This window comes from Ricinus communis, chromosome 5 (assembly GCF_019578655.1).
Source record: "Ricinus communis isolate WT05 ecotype wild-type chromosome 5, ASM1957865v1, whole genome shotgun sequence".
In the NCBI taxonomy this organism is placed as follows: domain Eukaryota; kingdom Viridiplantae; phylum Streptophyta; class Magnoliopsida; order Malpighiales; family Euphorbiaceae; genus Ricinus; species Ricinus communis.
This window is the reverse complement of record NC_063260.1, coordinates 13,343,049-13,362,820: the sequence shown is the minus strand read 5'-3', so window position 1 is coordinate 13,362,820 and position 19,772 is coordinate 13,343,049. Positions and strand designations below refer to the sequence as shown.

Below are 19,772 nucleotides of genomic sequence, written 5' to 3'. Positions count from 1 at the left end.
ATTTTCACTTTCAAAAAAGAAAAAGAATAAAAGAGTTTTCAGTTAAAATTCAAAGAAAATTTTTCTTTACAGTAGGAACTGAAAAATTAAAGGGTTTGCGCCAGAGCCAACCATAAGAAAAAGCCCACTCTTAAAAAATTTGATTAACTAAATAGGACTTAAACTAATTCTCTATCTATCTATTTGTTTCCCTCGCATCAACCTTCATCCATACTGTAAGAAAAATAATCAATGAAATGAAGCCCGTAACCAGACGTACATGTGAACCATTCGAGGAAACACTCAGTCTAATGACTAATACCTAAAATAATCCTCAAATAAGCCATGATATATAATATTAAATCTGTTTATAAGTAGTAGCTCAGACAAATTGCACAAACCCATATAGAATATAAGCAAATCTAAACCAACATTCTGCTATTACAACGCCAATCTCTGAACAAAAGATGAACCAGGCTTCCCAGAATTGCAAGTATTACAAGTCTAGACAACGACCAAAATTCCTTAAGAAGAGTTTATTTTTCAAGCCTGTAGAAATGAGAAAAAAGAAAAAAGGCGGTCACCACATAGGACGAAAATAAATTCAGCATTCAAGCTAAAAATTATCACCTAGTTTTATTCTTTTCATCCACTATTATAACTTCCAACAACTTCACAACATTATTCTTAACAAAACTTGGGGCGTTTCACATTACTTACCTTGCTAGCAATGTTGTTCGACAGCCATTCCAGCCCCTCATAGAGACCCTCTCCAGATGTTGCACATGTGCTCTGAATGTACCTGATTTCAACCACCAAGATATCAACATAAGTTCCAAGCCCATAGTTCTTCTCCATTGTTAATAATATTTAGTAATCACAATAGACTCTTCACATAAACTTCACAAATATGTCATTCAAAATTGCTATTTAGCCAATTCCAGTTTCTGGAATTTGCCAAACCTCCAAATTTAGCAAAGAGAGACGCTGTAAATTTTTCTACCAAGCAAAACAAATAAGAGGTGCATGTGCATCTTGGGAAAACAAAACAGAAACGGATATACAGAATAAACCAAAAATGTAATGTGATTAAAGCACACTTGCACCATTGCTAATTTATCAAAATGTTAAAACTAGTCAATTAACTTGAGAAATGAAAAATGATCCGCTTTGTACCCTACGTAGATGCAGTAGGCAACCTGACAAGCACTTAGCTATGTAAATCCAGAAATGTATTTACCAGTGGCGTTGACGGAGAGAATTAAGCCCAAGCTTGTCAGTTATTTCTGCAGCATTCATTGCATTGGGAAGATCTTGTTTGTTTGCGAACACAAGCAAGACAGCATCCCTCAGTTCATCCTACAACCAAAATTAAACGGGCTCAGACCAGAATAGTTCTTTCCATTAATACTTACGCTAACCAGTATGATGAAATTCTGATTAGTTAATATAACAGCTTCTAGAAGCTTAACGTCAAAGGATTAGCAGACAGACTATAAGTAAGCTAGTATAATGGAAGAAATTCGAGCATTAACCTTGGTAGCACATAGATCTATATATGTAAGGAAAAAAAAAAGAAAAAGAGAAGGAGATACTGTGATTACTCGTCTTGGTTTGAGCAAATTCATTCATCCTTTCTACAACGGATTCAGCTCATTCATCAGAATCCATATCTACCTGTGACCTTTAGCATGACCATTAACATTGTACTGATAGTTTTAGCCACATCGACCAGCATAAACTGTAGCTATATGTATTCTAGTTGTGGCAACGCCCAAATCCAACACCAAATGGAACATTCCCCCGTTTATATAATAACTGGTAAGTGGAGAAAGAAAAAAAGAGTGCACACCAAGACTAACATGTGGCCTGAAGCATATGTCCACCGGCCAAGATCATCAATGAATATTTGCGGCAAGTTACATTATCACTCAAGGTATAAGAATATTAAAGCATATTTTAAAATAAGAAAGCAAACCTCTCTCTAGTCCTTTATCTATCAAACGCAAATCTCACTCAACAAAGCTTAAACTCACTAGCCCTTTATCTATCAAACTGGAATCTCACTCAACAACTACCACCCTCAAGCTTCCCTAATTTTGCTTGTGATTTTACTCTCAACCATGAGTTTTTGCTTTTTTCTCATTTCATTGCAGACTTTTGGAGCTGTTCCCCAGGCATGCTTAAAGCTATAAAAAGTGTAGCCTGATAGCTTTAATCAACATGAGGCTGCCCAAAAATGTCAAACTATTGTGGCAACCCAGATGGATTTGTCAACATGTGATGTAGCAACAAGTCTACTCTTTCATTACAAAAGTTCAAATCCACTTTCACAATAGCATTGATCTTTTGGAAAATGGCCAAGGGAAAAGGCAACAAAAAAACAGAATGCTTGGGAAAGCTGTAGTTACCTTTGCAATGCATCGACAAATAAGATAGAAAGCATTAGTTATTATCACTTCTTAAATTAAAACAATATAGAATCTAATCATAATTTTGACTTGAAAAGGAATCAAGACAAGTGAGTTAAATGTAAGGCGGAGATGAAAGCCACTTGGAACTCGGTGAGTAAAATGAACAATAACTGTAATGGCAGATGCCATATCAGCATATTAGTTAAAACTCATCTACTGTTGATATCATGTGCCATTCTAACTGAATGTATAAAAGCATAATGTGCAAAGTTACAGAAATGGAGACATACGAAATGGTATCATACCTCATTCAACATTCTATGCAACTCATCCCTGGCCTCAACAACACGATCCCTGTCATTACTATCCACCACAAATATAAGACCCTGAGTGTTTTGGAAGTAATGCCTCCACAAAGGGCGGATCTGTACTTGTAAAACAAAATAAATATATCATATTCAGATACAATAGAAACCAAGTAAATAGAAGATTGTAACGTGAAGCAAAAATACCAAAAACATATGGAGTATGCTCTTTCATAAGCCAGTGCAAGTCGTGCCATCAGTTCTCCAAAGAGTGTAATCTCATTTGTTTTTGCAAAATGCTAAATCCGAGTTTCAATTTTTCTCAATGCTCCAAAAACAAACAATATCATGCTAATAATTTAAATCAGTATAACCTAAATTCAAGACCACTTCTGGCAATTTCAAGAATCTCTACTCTTGATGCATGCTGGATAGTATTGTTAAGAAAAAAAAATGCCTCTTCCTGTTTTACTCGAGGCGAAATAAAGAAAAAGCTTTCAGGCAGAAAATTTCAATCATCTTTAAATTAAGAGCTTAACCAAATCAAGGAGGTATACACAGTATCTTCCAACTAAGATGCCATTTTCAACACTAAAACAAAATTCTCAAGGGACTACCAGTTCCAATATAATTGTAAGGTTTATCATCAGACAAACAATAGAAAAGATCAAGAAATATCCTGAAAACCTACACACATATTGACAAAGCAATCCCTCAAGTTGAATATTTCATTACTGAAGTACAGAAGCAGTACTCACGTTCAGTAATCATGGAAGGAAATCAAAGGCGTGTTCAGATAGATTTCGAGGATATGCAAAATTTTAACATACGAGTACCCTAGTAGCATAAAGGTTTTTGTCCTTTTATTTTATTTTGCCTTCTTCTTTTTCCCTTTTTATTATTATGTATTAGGGGTAGACGAGCATACCTTGTCTTGACCACCAACATCCCAAACAGTGAAGCTTATGTTCTTATATTCCACGGTCTCCACATTAAATCCTGCAAAGAAGAAAATCAATTTAGTTATAAATATCAAATGAAAAAAATAAGATCATATTGGATGCAATTTTGATAAAAGAAGTGCATATAAAGAAATCCAGATTGCCCGCATTTAAGGAAAAATCCTAGAGTGTGATATAACTAAGAATTCCTTGTTTGGAACAAACCATTTGCAGGAATTAAATTCAAACGCAAATTACAATAGGCTCAAATAGAAATCTTGAGATTTTAGACTTTCCAGAGGAGAAATAAAGATAATTAATTTGTGAATTCCTCAAATACTGAATTAACAAAGCATAAAAGCTCACCGATGGTAGGGATAGTAGTGACAATTTCACCAAGCTTGAGCTTGTACAGAATAGTAGTTTTACCAGCAGCGTCGAGACCTACCATCAGAATTCTCATTTCCTTTTTGGCAAAGAGCCGGCTAAACAGTTTTGTAAAGCTAAGCCCCATTTTTTGGCTACTGCACACAAATAAATCAAATAATATCAAAACATGAAATAATTTTCGTTAAAAAAATAGAAAATATCGAAATTGATAGATCGAATGCAAAATTAAAGGATCTAGAGAGGCGATTACCTGATTTGAAGAAGGATGTAAAAAAATCTCTCACCTTCCTTTTCTCTCTTCTGAATATTGCTCGATTTTCAAAGGGAGGGAGAGGGAGAAGAAGAAGGGGATGATACGCCAGAAGAGGTTGTTTTTATTGTGTTAAGGTGGTGATTATTGCGCCACGTAGATTAATACGTCAGCTATACAAATATGTATGATTTATATGTATGTAAGAACTTGTATGTTAAATCTCAATTTTATCTTTTATATTAAAATTTTTAAATAGATTATAGTGAATTAAAAATATCGGTTTCCTTTTATAATGTTAATTTATAAAATGGTATCATTTAAAATGGAAGCCTTTTTTATTAATAATATTTTTAATTTAGTCTTGATTTATATAAATTAAATATATAGTAAAATACAAATATAAAATATAAAAATAAAATTATTATTTAATGGCATATAGTATTAATTTCGTTAAAATTTTATCTATAAAAAAATTAAATCAAATATATTTTTCTCCTAAACTTATATAATCAATAGAATAAAAACAACCATTTTTTGTAATCTTGGTGTATCCTTGTCCTCCGTCTTTCCTCTCAAACGGTTAATTTTTACATTTATTATCTCATCACTTCGGAATTAAACTACTCAATTATATTTCTTGCTAATTTTTATATTTAATTTAATATAAATAATGGTAAAAATGAGTTTAATTCTATTCGATTAAAGTAAAATTTCTATTTCTAGAAAGATAATTGTTAAAAATAAAAAAAAAATTATTTAAATATTATCTTTATTTTTTATATTAAGATATATTTATTAATTTTTATTAATAGAATATTTTTTTTCCAAAAAATTTAATTATCTGATCGAATGAAAAAAGCTACTCACAAATATTATGAAAAAATTAATTGAAATACTTTTCTAGATGCAGTTAACAAATTTCAAAGAAGAAGATTTCTACACCTAATTAACCTTCTGGTCAGTTTAATCCTATGCTTTTATTTCTTTTTGTTATATTGTTATTATTTGGCATTGATTTAAAAAATAAACTATATGCCATTTGAAGTTCACAATAATGGCTTCTTCTTCTACTCCTTTAATACTATTATATAAATTTTGCTTTTCCAAGTGTTTTCAGTATTGCTGGATACCTAATTTATATTGCTTATTATTTGTGAATAGAGTAATTTATATTCCATTAGCATTAAATTTAATAATTTTTAACAATAATAATATGTGTTATATTATATTAAATCAATCATCCTATAGATAATAAAGGAATAATTTTATAATTACTCTGTTTAAAAATAAAATAATTATATTTTATATGATAAGTAATTTATTTTTATACAATTAAAATTTTTTAATTTTAATTACTTGTTGTTACATGTTATTAATTACAATAAGATATGTTAAAATAATATAACATAGTTTTAAAGATTCATACATTTTCAAAAATTACAAAAATTAGTATAATTTATAAAGAAAGGCAAATAAATAGTCACTTTTTATAATTTAGCAATTATGAAAAATATTTTTTAAAAAAACTTCTCAATTTTCATAAATTATTAAATTTTATAAAAATAATAATTTTCATAATATCATTTATTTACTCACAAATAGTAACATTTATGAAAAACTAATATAATTTATAAAAAAATATAAAAAATTATCATTTTTTATAATTTTACAATAAATTTTACAATTATAAAAAGATACTATTTTTTATAAATGATTAAATTTCACAAAATTAATCATTTTTTGCAAGTAATAACACTAAAAGAAAAATACAATTCACAAAAATATATGAAAAAAATCAATCCTTTTATATTTTAGCAATAAATTTTACGATTATAAAAAATTAGTATTTTTCTTATAAAATTTATCATTTTCTCATAGATCAATAAATTTCATAAAAATAATTATTTTTTATAATATTATTTATTTTTCTCGAACAGTGACACTTACAAAAAAAGATTAATATAATTTTTTTAAAAATATAAAAAAATTATTATTTCTGTAATTTAGTAATAAACTTTACATACAAAAAACTAATATTTTTATAAATTTGTCAATTTTATAAAATTATCAAATTTTATAAAAATAATTATTTTTTATAAGATTATTTATTTTTCGTAATAATATTTACAAAAATAATATAATTTATAAAAGTAAGAACTTAATTGTTATTTTTATAAAATATTAATTATTTTTATATTATAAAAAAATTAAAAAATTTAACAAATTACCAATTATTTATAAGTATATATTGTAATGGATAAAAAGTTAAAAAATAATAATATCTAAAATTAAAATTCAATTACTTATTTAAAATAAAATAATAGCTGTAGTTATTTATAATTGAGTAAAATTAGGTCATAAGAGGGGGTAAGATAAAATAATATTATTTTAATTTTTTATTTTTATTTTTGTACTACGATATCTTTCTTTTTAAAAAGAGCTATGGAAAAATAATGATTTTTAATCTTAAACAATAGAAATAATTATGATAATAATAATAATAATAACTCTTATCAATATTATTCTCTTTTTCTGAGAATATAAATATTATTCTCTTATTACTATCATAACTTAACCAAAAAAAAAATGGCATTATTTTCTACGATAAAAGGAGAAGAAAGAAAGAGTGAGATAATTTCGTCGCTGAAAGACTTAGCTCTGCTATACATTGTGGTGCCATGGCGGCTCGTGCAGCAGCGGCAGCTGCTTCCCTCCACCATCGCAACCCATCTTTACTACTGCCACGAGCTCTTCTGCTTCCAGTTCTCTTCCGCCAAACAGGTTTCTCATGTAACAATTTTCGGTTCAACCAATTATCCTCAACTGCCCGGTTCTCTTCCATCGCTAAACCTCCTTCAATTCCGGTTCGTGCTCAAGCTAAGCGAAGCTTTTCATTTAAAGAAGAAGAAATAGCTACACGTAAGCACACCTCAAAAAAAAGTACTAGGCTTTTTAAATTCTTTAAATTGGCTGTGTTAACTAAACTTTCATTTTTATTTATTTATTTGCTCTGTTCTATAATAGCTGCTGATCTTTGTTTCGAGGAGCCGCTAAAAATCGTGGAATATCCGGACCCAATACTGAGAAGGAAAAACAAGAGAATAGATACATTTGATGATAATTTAAAGAAGCTTGTTGATGAGATGTTTGATGTTATGTACAAGTAAGTGGTTTTTCTTTTTCGAGTTTTGATACAAGAATATACTTTTTTTAATTCATCATTAGGGATTCTTGCAAAAATGCCTTTGATTTCTATTTAGGCAATTCTCGTGTTTTGGAAAGGTTATAGTTCTCTAGAACTGTCAACTGAAAAAAAAGCAAGATATGGTATTAAGACAGTTTGAAAAACTAAAAATTGAAATTATGCAACAAATGACATGAGTGATTCATTCCAAGCAAGACTTAAAATTATTTTTTTCTAAAAAGAGCTAAAAGAATTAAATTCAGCGACTATAATATTTACAAACCTGACTAAATAGAATTTAATTCATTTGAATTTCTGCAGTTTTAGACTTTCCAGAGACTATGCAAGTGTTCTTGGATTGCAAGACTGTTATTTATTAAGCTGCTATAAGACATTCTGAATTGGAAGTTAAGGTTGGAGTTGCTGATGGTTGGCTAGTTATGCTTTGTGGTTTGTTGAATAGAAGAGTTTTATTTATATTTTAGTTGGAAATTTTTTTGATTATTTAGGAAATGAACATTACCGTTAAATACTGTTACATTAAAATTGAATGGTTCCATAGTCGGAAGTTAGATGATTATTAGAGAAAAATCATTGCCACTTACGGGTTGTGAAAAATGGTTTTTGGCTTCCTTTTTAACAGAACTGATGGGATCGGACTCTCAGCACCACAAGTAGGAATTAATGTTCAACTTATGGTGTTTAATCCAGTTGGTGAACGTGGTGAGGGAGAGGAAATTGTTCTCATTAATCCAAGGTTAAACAAATATTCAAAGAAAATAGTTCCTTTTAATGAAGGATGCTTGTCTTTTCCTGGGATCTATGCTGATGTGCTGGTACTTATATTGCAAATTTTTTTCTTCAAGTGTTTCTTTTCCAGTTTATCCATTAAAATTACTAATTTCTTGCCAAAAATGTAAAGTTTGAATTTTCTGCCAGATAATTATTGTGTTCTAATTTTGCTTTTGCCCTTCTTCTTTTGTTGAAATCATCTAGCTGTATTCTTATTTGAATTCTTACTCAAGCTTCTATTTTCAAAATACTTGTTATTTTTTAATCAGTTTATATACTTAAAAAATAGTCTTGAATGCAATTTACTTTGTCTTAAATTGTCATGTTTTGATTCAGTATAATCTTCAAATTAATTAATAATGTCTCCCATTTTATGCTTGCAGAGACCAGAATCTGTGAAGATTGACGCAAGGGACATTAATGGTGCAAGGTTTACTGTTAACTTGTCCGGTCTTCCTGCACGGGTTTTCCAGCACGAATATGATCATTTGGAGGTCATCTCTTAACTCTAGATCTTACTCAGAACTGCAGATTAGATATTAGGATTAGCTACCTTCCGAGTTTTGCATTCTGATATCTTTTTTTTTTTTATTTATTTAAATTTAGTTAAATGCTGATAATTGGGGCATGTGAAATGAATGTGGTTACACTAGCATGCATATATTACCGGTTTCAGATCGATTGCTACCTAAATGGTTGGCGTTCTATGAGATTATGTATAAATGCAAGATCATTTTATTTCGTTCAGTAGAGAACATTTCTTGCAGCATTAATTTATAGTTATACTTCCAAATATCATGATTTCACACCTGTAGTGTTCTCATTGCCCTTTGTCATTCAAAACTTTATTCCAATCCTACCAGAGAAGCAAATTCCATGTTACAAGAAATACGATGTCTGACATAGGAACACAGTTATATAGCTCAAGGGATTGCAGTGTAGTTCATCAAGTCTTCATATCCTATGGATGCAATATTGTATTTGTTGTCTATACCAAAACCAAGCTTCTAATTGATGGGAATCTGTGTTATTGTCTCTAGGTATGGATGTCAAGCGTAATTCTTTTTGCTAAAGTATTTCATGATCTTGCAGGGCATTCTGTTCTTTGATAGAATGACTGATGAAGTTCTTGACAGTATTCGTGCACAGCTACAGGTGAGTGGAAGTGACACAGATCATAACTGCTAATCCTATAAGAGAAGTTGGTTCTTTTCTTTGCTATCCATAGAGTGCAACAAAGCTTGTACATGCCTCCCAGTTGTTTCTGGGAAAAAAACTGCAGCTATAGCATAACAATCACACAGTGACCACCTAAACTACTAATTTCCATTTTAGCACTGACCTTTGCAATGTAGCATCTTGCCTGCAATTGCAAACTGATTTATAATGGTGAATCGAGCATCTCGGTTATTCACTTTCTCCATTTAGTTGAATCTAAAATATCTGTGATATGAATTAAAAAGGCTAATATTAGTTTGTCCATCCCATAGGATATGGAAATATATAAAAGAACAACATGAAAATCCTGTACTTCATTGATATGAAATAAGAATGTTTTAGGAAATTGATTAGATTTCAGGAGAAGCAGTTAATGAGTGCTTTGAATTATGAGATTTGCACTGCAAGTGGTTCATGCCATCAGTTGCTCATTGTTTGAGCCTAGATAGTTAATGTTTGTATCTGCTGCAGCAAGACAAAGCATTTCTCTATTCAAGTGAAAATACAATTGGATTTTTTTTCCTATTTTGACATTATGCAAATAAAATGTGTTATGATGATTTTTCCTTTTTGTTTCATGATACATTTGGTTTGTCATTATTTTATGTTGAAGAATTGCATACTGGGTTCTTACTGGCTCTTTTAAGGACTGGGTAGACTATTGCTTATTGGTGATGGCAGGCTTTGGAAAAGAAATTCGAGGATAAGACTGGATATGCAAGCCCTGAAAAGATTGAAACGCGCAAAACAAAGAAGGCTGCTGCTGGTTTTGGAAAGTCATGATTGCAGACATTGGCTTCTTCAGATGCATCAGGTACCAAATTATGGAATAATTGATTTTCTTGGTTTCTCATTGATTCATTCTTTTACTAATTGGCCTCTTTTTATGAAATTTTGATGCATTATTTGCAGAACAGATGAAAGTTAGGGCAGTGCTGCATATAATGTGCTTCTTCGAATTTGCTGAGCTAAAGTTTCGGGTTGAACATATGAACATGTATTTCAAGGCAGCTGTTGCACTGGATTTGGATGCTTGCTTTGGCGATTATTGACAATAGAAACTTAAGAAATGTGTGTATAAACATGGATATTTAATAGAATGTTTTGTTTGTAGAGATAAGATATCTTCCATTATCATTGCATAAACATGTGCTGAAAAATAATTTCTGTTTTTCTACCCTATTTCTGGTTCCTGATGTCATGACACTTGTTCAGGGTTGCAGAAATGTGGAGCTTTAAGTGTTGGTGTATGAAGATTGGTTTATTTGGCAATTAAATTCAGCATAAGTTGTCTGGAGACAATCTCAGTTCCTTAAATACACTTCTGAAGTTATTATTTTGTATCTCTTGCTCATGCTTCAATTTTTATTTTTATGCAATGACTTTTTGTGATTAAGACCGATTCAGTGAGTACATTAAACCCATAAGTATGTATTTAATTATATTCAGGTAAAATGAAAAACACTAAACATTGTTGTATATATTCTACTGGAATTGAAATTGAGCACTTGTTACATGTCTAGAAAGTAGTTCTTCTCCTGAGGACTGCACGTATTTGTCGTTGGCTACCTATGTGAAGGCTCAGCAATTGACAATATATGGCTTCCTTGATTTTCCAGTTTGCAAACAGTTGACTGGAGGGACAGTTGCACTTCTCAATTCTCCATATGTGTTCCAGCAGAAAGGTTGGCTGTTTTCACCAACTGATTTTAGCTCTATAGTTTCCAGGGAGACACCAGTGCAAGGCGAGTTATCACTGCATGCTAGATGTAGAGGGTTTCTTGTGTATGTGCCTTTTATGTTCATATAGTTTATGCCAGAAACAGCGACAGCTGAAGATTCATTTCGGCACTTGCTTCCATCACAGTAGAATTGATCGATCATAATTGGAGTTTCAACTCCAGAAACTTGAATGTTTGAGAATGTTACTCCTTGTACTGAGCCAGAGCCACCCTGCAGTTTGCTAACCAAAAGACTATTAGATAGTTTGAATCTTTAAGAAGAAGGATCAGGTAGTTACTAGTATTCATGCCTGCCAGGTCTTTATTCGGACACCAGTTAATGTGTTCTGCATCTGAACATCCCGGACAGTAACGTTTGAAACGCAGGCCTTGGTGTTATCTTTTCCCAGTCCTCCAATGCTAATGCCATGTCCAGGTCCACAATTTACATTATGTATATAGACATTTGAGCATCCAGTCTGAATAGATACACAATCATCCCCTGCAGAAAGCAACAGGATATAATCATTTAATGAGTTCCTTATGTTCCTTTCAGTAGAAATATCCTAGGGAAGCTTAGCATAATGGGGATTGCTTCTTGTAAAGACTATACTCCTTATGTATAAGTAAGCTAGTTTGATTTTTGGAGAATTACCACAAGAAAGATCGCTGCTGTAAATGACCACATCTCTAGAGTTCTGCAGGTGAATTCCGTCGGTGTTTGGGCTGTTCTCAGGTGATGCAGCAGTGAATTCTGAAACCTGAACGCCTGTGCAGTCATCAAATTTGAGGTGGGTTTGAGGGCTGTTTTGAATTGTTATGCCGGTTACCGTCACATCAGTACTTCCATAAAATCTCAGAGCCTGCGTAGTACGTAGATCACGAGAAACACCACAAATAAGAGAAATTATTAATCTCAACACCACTAATAGACTTTAAAAGGAGGCCTTATAATGAGAAAGTACTTACTGTCGGTTTGGTGCCTGGCATTTTGGCATTGAGCTCACCAGCTACCTGATAAATATCATTTGCAAGAGAGGGTTAGTCTTGGAGGAATTTCAAGCAGTAACGAGAATGAAATAAAAAAGGATTGAAGATGAGCACTGAGCAGTGGAGTTGTCGGATTTATTAATTTACCTCCGAGTGTGGACTATATGCGGGCAGGTCATTCCACCAGACTGAACCCTGTCCATCAATGATTCCTTTTCCTTTGATTGTAATACCTTTTAGTTTTGTAAATTCAATCCACTGTAAAAGCCCTGATCCCCAAGCAGTAGCACTAGTAGGAGCTATGATCTTGCCATCCAACTGCATCGCATTTGGTAAAATTATTTCTGACAAAAATATCAAAGCATGCAAAACAAAATCTTATTCCCAAGTCTAAAGTAATACGATTTTTTGTCTTCTTTTGGCAATTTATTTTAAAAAAGATGGGCGGTCATAAGATAAGTCGTTCATCGAAATTAACCTGAAATACAATATTTTCTGCACAAGCAGGACCTGAAAAAGATATTGGATGCACAAGGAACATAGACCCGGATGGTACCACTATCGTCGATGCCTCTACTTTACAAGCAGCTATCCATGCAGCTTCAAATGCCTGGATCACATTAGCTCATAGTAGTTTATTTTTTGAGGAAAGAATTGCAATAAATATCAATATTAATAATGTAAATAATTACATATCCTTCCACTATTACTGTCTAGGCTTAAGTGCCTCATGGATAAAGCAATAGTTTTGGTCCCTCGATAACTTTTAGCGCTAGTCTACATCTTAAATTATTAAAAATAATTTTATCCGGTTTAAATATATATTTTTATTTATATACTAGAATGATGGTTACATAATTATGTATCTGTCAATATTATATATATTATTGCGGTGTATATATCTAATACGTAAAATATGATTTGTGAAATATTTGACGTCACTGACTGACTGCTGCTCACGTTCACAACAGGTGCTGCTAACAAATTGGCTATAGTGACTGGCATTTTCCATGTATGGAAGTACACGAAACATGTTTCCTAATTAAATTAATTGGCCTTCTGAAGACTCATCAAACTCGACACCTCAAAACTAATGACAGAGAATCTAAGATATTAAGCGTACAGCAGATTCTTTCAATGCAACTTATAGGAAAACTAAGCATATGAAAAAGCTTCAAGAAATAATCACCTTGGTATCATCAGTGCGCCCGTCACCTTTAGCACCATAGTCAAGTACATTAAAGGTGGCAAGGCTTTGTCCTTTTTCATCAGACCAAGTGTAATTAGAATCCATTACCATTGACAAGCTGCGGCCATCGTGAGCTTTTTCTTTATTCATCATCAGTACATCTCTGCTTTGCCTCCAGTATTTCCCTTCTCTTGCGTAACAAGTTTCAAATTTCGCTGACAAAAGAAACAAGGCGATGAGGATAATGATTAGTGAAAGTTTTTCAAGAGTGAAGCAGCCCATTTTGATCATGGGGAAGATGGCTCTTTTCTTTCAGCTAAATATTAGATGGCTAATGAAGAGATTCTTGGGGCTTCTATTGATAAATGTACAAAGTTGGAGTAGTATTTATAGGGAGAAAGCAGGACAAGGTCATGACATGGTATTATTATGCCTGAAGATGGACTTTGTATAATGCACGAAAATTGGTCTGTGGTGGTACTATATTATTTGACCATCAAAATTATACTATGCAGACATATGACGAACAGTTATATGATTTGGACTTATTCTTTCTTACATCTTCTCTCAGGATTGATTTAATTAGCTGGAGACTTTCTTTTTTTTTTTTTTATACAAAATATATATATTTACAATTTCAACCAAATATTAACTGGGAAGTGTCCGATTTCAACCTTCTATTGTCAATTAGTTAACACTATTTCATTCATTTGCGGCCCGAGTAAAATAAGTGTGTCCTTGTTGAGGGTTATTGCTCAATGGATCTAATTTTCTTAATAACCGAACAGTCCTTATTGGGACCATCTCACACATATAAATGACTATAGTACATAAGCTATTTATTGAGATAATTATATTTTTGATGTCTAAATTTGTCAAAAAAATGACAACCGAGTGATTGAACTTGTAAGAACTAATAATTAAGTGCGGCAGTCTGTAAAAAAAATAACAAAATAACATTATAAATACTGATGTCGATATTTTCTTTTATGTTAAAAGAGATGAGAAATAAAAGACATGTAGTAAAGATGTCTTGTAAAAATAATAAAATAATAAACTTGTTCGTTATATACAAACATGCTTTTATTAAGTCATTAAAATTTTATAGTGCAATAAATATTAGAATCATGAATTGGGGATTAAGAATTAAGACTACTAAATTAAGGATTAATAGATGTTAGAGAAAGAGAGTTATATAAAATAAAATTTATCTTAAGGCTATATCAATAATTAATTTGTTATGAGTTATTTTTTGAAGAGAGATATATTTAATAATTATACATTGATATAAAAAATTAAATTACATATCAAACACATAGTGTATATATATATAATCATTAATTATATTGTCCAAGAAATACATTCCACTTGATGATACCAAACTATATATCAACTTCACAAGTATTTTTTAGTGAGTCCAATTATTTGAATATTATATCTTTAAGAGGAACTCATTGCCTTATAAAAGAATGAACCATATAACCCTAATTAAAAATGTACCAATATTTATTTATCAAAATTGATTAATATATAAAAAAAAAGGAACTACTATTTATTCAAGAGAATATCAAGAGTGGGCAAAAAAATAAAACTTTAATGAAGAATAAAAGAAATAATAAAAACAAAAGAAATGAGTCATTTCCATTAATAATACGTACTTAATGGGAATATTTGTGGTTTATTAGATTAATATTATCAGTGACGCCACATATGAAAAATAGCATATGCTTGAATCATTTGCGTAAAGTAATTTCCATACTTAAGCTAGCCATCATTGGATGAAATGAGGAGTTAATTTAGGAAAATCACATGCAATTGATGACTCTTAAGTAAAAAAAGTCCATCAATTGGCCGTAATGTCTGAAATTAAGCCTTAGTTTATAGCCTTGAAAAGTGGCTACAGAAATGGCAAAATGGTTGATTTTAACATTAGGGATATAATAAATTGCTGACATGAGACAGATGGACCCAGAATTCGTACCATGGGATTGAGAATGACTGGAAATGACAGTTACATGCGGATGTTGTTCTTAACCGTTAAGTCAGTTAATCCCAGATTTCATGCCTTGGCTTTAGGGATTGGCTGGCTGCTCCATACTCAGAATTTTACAAGTGTGGAGTGTTGGTAGTTTTATATTTCGAAAAACCCATTTATATTAAAAAAATAAAGCTGCAATATTTGAAAATATAATCATCCAAAATGTCAATTCTCACTGTATCTGCACATGAGAAGGATAATCCACAAGAATTAGAGGAAACATGTGAGAGAAGTACAGAAGCAAAAATAAAATAGAATAGAATTGGAAGATCATTTTGTAGAAGACATGGAAGTTGAAATCAGCCATAGATCATCAATGGCTATAGGGTTTGTAGGTTTGCAGAAAAAGTCAGTGTTTCTTCTAGCAGTAGCCCTCCCTTGCCCCCTGAGTTCTCCATCTCCTGTTATGCATGTGTAGAGAGATGTAGAAATTTTCTGCCAAATTCATTGGTGATGTCGACTCTTCTCATTTTAATTTAAGCTTTAATCAGCATATATTAAATAAGAGTTGGCTGGCTAGACAGAGTGAGCGACTTTTGTAATCTATATCCACTGTTTGTTTGTTTCCATGGATTCTAAAAGAAAATATAAAAATAATTCTGCCAATCTCACTCTTCTGCCTCTGTTTACTTTGATAATGATCCAATATATGACTTCCTCCAGTACACAAATTGATTTTTAATTAAGCAAGTGATTACCCTTTTTTTTCTTAAGCTTTTATTTGAGTTCAACTTTTGAAGCCCTGGAATTGAAACATATTTTATTATTTAAAATTAATAAATATATATTAATAATAAGATTGCATAATATATTACACTGGAGCGACATACATAAATGAGAATGTAGGGAAAAAAAAAATTCTTATTTAGAATTTATGCATACATAAAAATAAATAGAAAAATTAACACATATGTTTATGATCAGAGTCATTAATCATATATTGAGTTGGTGTATAGGGGATGACATATACCAAATATTTCGGACAAGATTTTTTAAAAAAATATTATTAATTATTGCATGTACAGCTGTTTTCTCGAGAATGATCAGAGTGATTAATGAGGTAAGTTATATTATGGACCCGACTAAACTGTGCATTGTATATTCAGTGTCCAAAACACAACCATTTTATTTAAATGAGAGATCTGAATTTTAAAATATATGTGTGAGAGAGTTTCATTTCAAATATAACGTATACATTTAAAATAAAATCATTAGCTTTTTTCAATAATTTGATTTGATTTTGTCTTTTCTGTTCTCGATTCTTCATCGTTTAAAGCTTCAAATTGAATCCTGCAAGCCGTTTTATTAAGCATCTAATATAAACTGGATTTAAAATTTGATATATATGTATGTATAAAATATCATAATTTTATGTCAAGGTTGCATGCAGGTTATAGGATCACCTATTTTGATATTTGAAAATGCAGTGGTTCGCATACTTGCTTCCAATGCAAGTTTGGATATTCTAAATGATTGATAATTTCCCTAGTTCTTGTTCTAATGCTTTGTCATCAGATTCTATTAATACAACGAGCATTTTATAGAAAAACACTAAAAAGGTTCCAAGATTTTAAATAAGCTTAGTATCACAAAACTTAGACATATGTTGGGCATATTTCTGCACATGAAAAGGCCTGGCTTTGCCCAAAATGAGATGGATTGTGACATTAGGCATTAAATTTAAACATATAATATTCAAGATTCAAGGTTAAAAATATAATATCGGTTCATTATATGTAAGATGCAATTAAATCCTTTTTCTTTTTATGATTGGTTACATAAGATCTTTTATTAAAAAATTATATTTATACTAGAAATAGGAATAAAATAATTTTTTGAAGTTTTATTAGAAAACATAGAAAAATTGATTTATTAAAAGAATTTATTAAGAGAATAGAAACGAGAGTAGAATTAATTTGTGATTAATAAATAATTGCTAAATCATAAAATAAATTTTATAAGTGAAGCCCAAACAATTTAAATTAGAGTAGCCTATCGTCTTATTTAATTAGTAACATATTTAGCCCATTTAATTAGTCCAACCCATATTATTTATTAAATTAGTCATATATTATAATATAAATAGGACCCACTATAACTTAACCAACTTACTATACATGATATTTATCTTCAATAGCATGTCAATCTCTAATTTAATTAGTAACATATTTAGCCCATTTAATTAGTCCAACTCATATTATTTATTAAATTAGTCATATATTATAATATAAATAGGACCCACTATAACTTAACCAACTTACTATACATGATATTTACCTTCAATAGCATGTCAATCTCTAGCTGCATACTGCACCCAGGTGCAGTACGGGAAAAGCCTAAAATTTTAGGGAGAAAAACCATCATTATTCAAAGAAAATCAAGAATTAATAAATTAATATAAATGTAAAAACGTATCTAAATTTATAGCGATTAATTGCTTTCTAGAGGCTATCAACACTTATTTAGCAAAAAGCTCTTTAATTTTTTCTATATTTTTCCAATAGACGATGGAATGCCAGTTTAGAATAAAACTATACTTGTGACATAAAGACTATATATATATATATATAACAAAATCCTAATTTTATTTTTAAGTATTTCAATTTTAGCTTATTATAAAAATAGAAATTATCTTTATATCTCTATACATTAAAGACTTACATCTTATCAGACATATTAAAACTCAAATTATTTAAACCTTATTAGACTATTTTTAAATTTTAATTGAATTCAATTTTATATGACAACATGCAATACATAATTATTGATATATAAACTCAATATTAGATTAAGAATCCAACAGTCATAGCTAGAGGCTCTTATTATCTTTTTTTTTTTTTTTCCTTTTCCAATCAATTATATGATCCAAATGGCCGTCTCCCCTAATGGAATGCCCCATTCCCTCCAATTTTTTGTTGTTCAACTTTTATTTATTTATATATGAATTGTTTTCTTTAAATGTATTTTTGAGAAAAAATTTATTTTTTTTATTTTAAATAATATTTAAATTTTAAAAGTAAAATTAAATAAAAATTAAAGTTGAGAAAAACATTTTTCTAACTTTAATGGCAAACCATCATAATATTACTATTTATGAATATGATTTTGTGAGCTCTTGGGGAAACCGAAACCAAAACCAAAACTAAAACCAAGACATATATGCTCGAAAGCAATGCCTTCGTCTTGGTTTCACTGCTAAAACAAGGGACTTATCTTAACAAGCTTTTCCTTTTCTTTTCTTTTTTCCTAGCGACGCCTTCTAAAACAACTCATTTTTTTGGACGCCACAAAAATTGACGCAGTGCATTTGTGTTTAGTAGCTAGTGATTACGGGTGCCGGTAAGGGCTGTTTTTCCCGAGTTAGGGCTTTCGAGTTTGAATTTTTTTTTTATATAAAATTAATTTCTATAAAGTAGAGATTAAAATAAAAAGTATAGAATTTATAGTAGCACATTTAAAATTTTTTTGTCTCCTTTAACAATAACAATTGATATTTACTAATCATGATTAACAAAAATAGCTAGATGTATGTGTAACATTTTTAGAACCCTTTACCCACTTTCATCGAATTTTTATTTTTATATTGAGTACTATGTATTTGTATATATTTTTAACATTTTTTTAGATACTTATTATATTTTTCTCATTTTTTGTAAATATAAATATTGATACAAAATAAACTTTTAATAAAATAGGTACTTTTTAAGTAAATTAACATATGGTTAAATACTTTGTGGGCCAAAAAAATAATTTAATTAGATATTTTTATTTTTAATTAAATTCAGAAAATAAATTTAAGTAAAATAAGTATATTTATAAACCTAATAGTGCATTCTTAGTTCCCATATTACTTGTTGAATTATATTCTAGTGATGATCTATGTTAGATACATGTAGAATTAAAAAAAAAAAGAAAAAGAGCCAAGTATAGTGTATACCTAAAAGTACAAAAGTGATGTTTGATTGAGAATTTTTTTTAGCTGATAGTTTTTTTTTTAGTAAATAGCTATATTAAATAATTTAGAATGTGTTTGATCTAGCTTATCATACTGTATGACTGATAAATTAACTATTTGGTAAACTGTTAATGTATTAAATGCTATTAAGAGTTTAATTTTTTTTTGATATATTTTATTTTATTTTATTTTATAGTTTTCAATGATATAAATTGATAAAAATAATTAATAATAATTAAAGATATTGTAATTAATTTTGTTTAGCTCAATTATTTTTACTATTTAAAAATAAAAATAAAAATTTAAATTATACTAATAGAAATTTCCAATTGTAAATACTATAATTATTTAAATATAATTATTAATCATGAATTATAAAAATTAATTATATAAAATCAACTTA

General features: G+C 30.0%; 3 protein-coding genes across 7 annotated transcripts; 1 reads left to right on the top strand and 2 right to left on the bottom strand.

Moving 5' to 3' along the window:
- Positions 1-307: 307 nt before the first annotated feature.
- On the bottom strand, positions 308-4,439 carry LOC8281776 (ADP-ribosylation factor). 2 transcript variants are annotated; one of them, XM_015720719.3, is made up of 7 exons: positions 4,280-4,439; positions 4,006-4,163; positions 3,627-3,697; positions 2,699-2,818; positions 1,220-1,338; positions 700-781; positions 308-528 (listed from the first exon to the last, which is right to left on the bottom strand). In XM_015720719.3, the coding sequence occupies exons 2-7, from the start codon at positions 4,151-4,153 to the stop codon at positions 523-525; spliced, it is 546 nt and encodes a 181-aa protein (XP_015576205.1). In that variant the 5' UTR covers positions 4,154-4,163; positions 4,280-4,439; the 3' UTR covers positions 308-522. The 2 variants fall into 2 exon arrangements, with proteins under 2 accessions (XP_015576205.1, XP_002521452.1); XM_002521406.4 differs by having other exon boundaries at positions 4,006-4,160; positions 4,280-4,421.
- A 2,432-nt stretch (positions 4,440-6,871) lies between these two features.
- On the top strand, positions 6,872-10,819 carry LOC8281775 (peptide deformylase 1B, chloroplastic/mitochondrial). Of its 4 annotated transcripts, XR_001535372.3 has the most exons (8): positions 6,873-7,222; positions 7,307-7,445; positions 8,110-8,302; positions 8,642-8,752; positions 9,351-9,413; positions 10,158-10,290; positions 10,389-10,547; positions 10,692-10,819. XR_001535372.3 is itself a non-coding variant. In XM_015720665.3 (7 exons), exons 1-6 carry the CDS (start codon positions 6,961-6,963, stop codon positions 10,257-10,259), a joined length of 870 nt encoding a protein of 289 aa, XP_015576151.1. In that variant the 5' UTR covers positions 6,872-6,960; the 3' UTR covers positions 10,260-10,290; positions 10,394-10,819. The 4 variants fall into 4 exon arrangements, 3 of the variants coding, with proteins under 3 accessions (XP_015576151.1, XP_015576150.1, XP_002521451.1); XM_015720665.3 differs by having other exon boundaries at positions 6,872-7,222; positions 10,394-10,819; XM_015720664.3 differs by having other exon boundaries at positions 10,389-10,819.
- Positions 10,820-10,936: 117 nt separating this feature from the next.
- On the bottom strand, positions 10,937-14,206 carry LOC8281774 (polygalacturonase At1g48100). The gene is made up of 7 exons (XM_025157770.2): positions 13,377-14,206; positions 12,666-12,797; positions 12,335-12,505; positions 12,167-12,211; positions 11,853-12,060; positions 11,509-11,699; positions 10,937-11,429 (listed from the first exon to the last, which is right to left on the bottom strand). The coding sequence occupies exons 1-7, from the start codon at positions 13,665-13,667 to the stop codon at positions 11,058-11,060; spliced, it is 1,410 nt and encodes a 469-aa protein (XP_025013538.1). The 5' UTR covers positions 13,668-14,206; the 3' UTR covers positions 10,937-11,057.
- Between the last annotated feature and the right edge of the window lie 5,566 nt (positions 14,207-19,772).

What these genes read in the sequence shown, in the direction of transcription:
- LOC8281776 (XM_015720719.3), bottom strand. Translation starts at nt 4,153, where the DNA reads ATGGGGCTTAGCTTTACAAAACTGTTTAGCCGGCTCTTTGCCAAAAAG. An exon ending in CACTACTATCCCTACCATCG is followed by an intron (nt 3,698 to 4,005) that starts GTGAGCTTTTAT and finishes TCTTCTTTGCAG; the next exon opens with GATTTAATGTGGAGACCGTG. An exon ending in TGCATAGAATGTTGAATGAG is followed by an intron (nt 1,339 to 2,698) that starts GTATGATACCAT and finishes TTTTGGTTGTAG; the next exon opens with GATGAACTGAGGGATGCTGT.
- LOC8281775 (XM_015720665.3), top strand. Translation starts at nt 6,961, where the DNA reads ATGGCGGCTCGTGCAGCAGCGGCAGCTGCTTCCCTCCACCATCGCAAC. An exon ending in ACGAATATGATCATTTGGAG is followed by an intron (nt 8,753 to 9,350) that starts GTCATCTCTTAA and finishes ATGATCTTGCAG; the next exon opens with GGCATTCTGTTCTTTGATAG. An exon ending in GTATTCGTGCACAGCTACAG is followed by an intron (nt 9,414 to 10,157) that starts GTGAGTGGAAGT and finishes TGGTGATGGCAG; the next exon opens with GCTTTGGAAAAGAAATTCGA.
- LOC8281774 (XM_025157770.2), bottom strand. Translation starts at nt 13,667, where the DNA reads ATGATCAAAATGGGCTGCTTCACTCTTGAAAAACTTTCACTAATCATT. An exon ending in CAGCAGCGATCTTTCTTGTG is followed by an intron (nt 11,700 to 11,852) that starts GTAATTCTCCAA and finishes TGCTTTCTGCAG; the next exon opens with GGGATGATTGTGTATCTATT. An exon ending in TCCGAATAAAGACCTGGCAG is followed by an intron (nt 11,430 to 11,508) that starts GCATGAATACTA and finishes AGCAAACTGCAG; the next exon opens with GGTGGCTCTGGCTCAGTACA.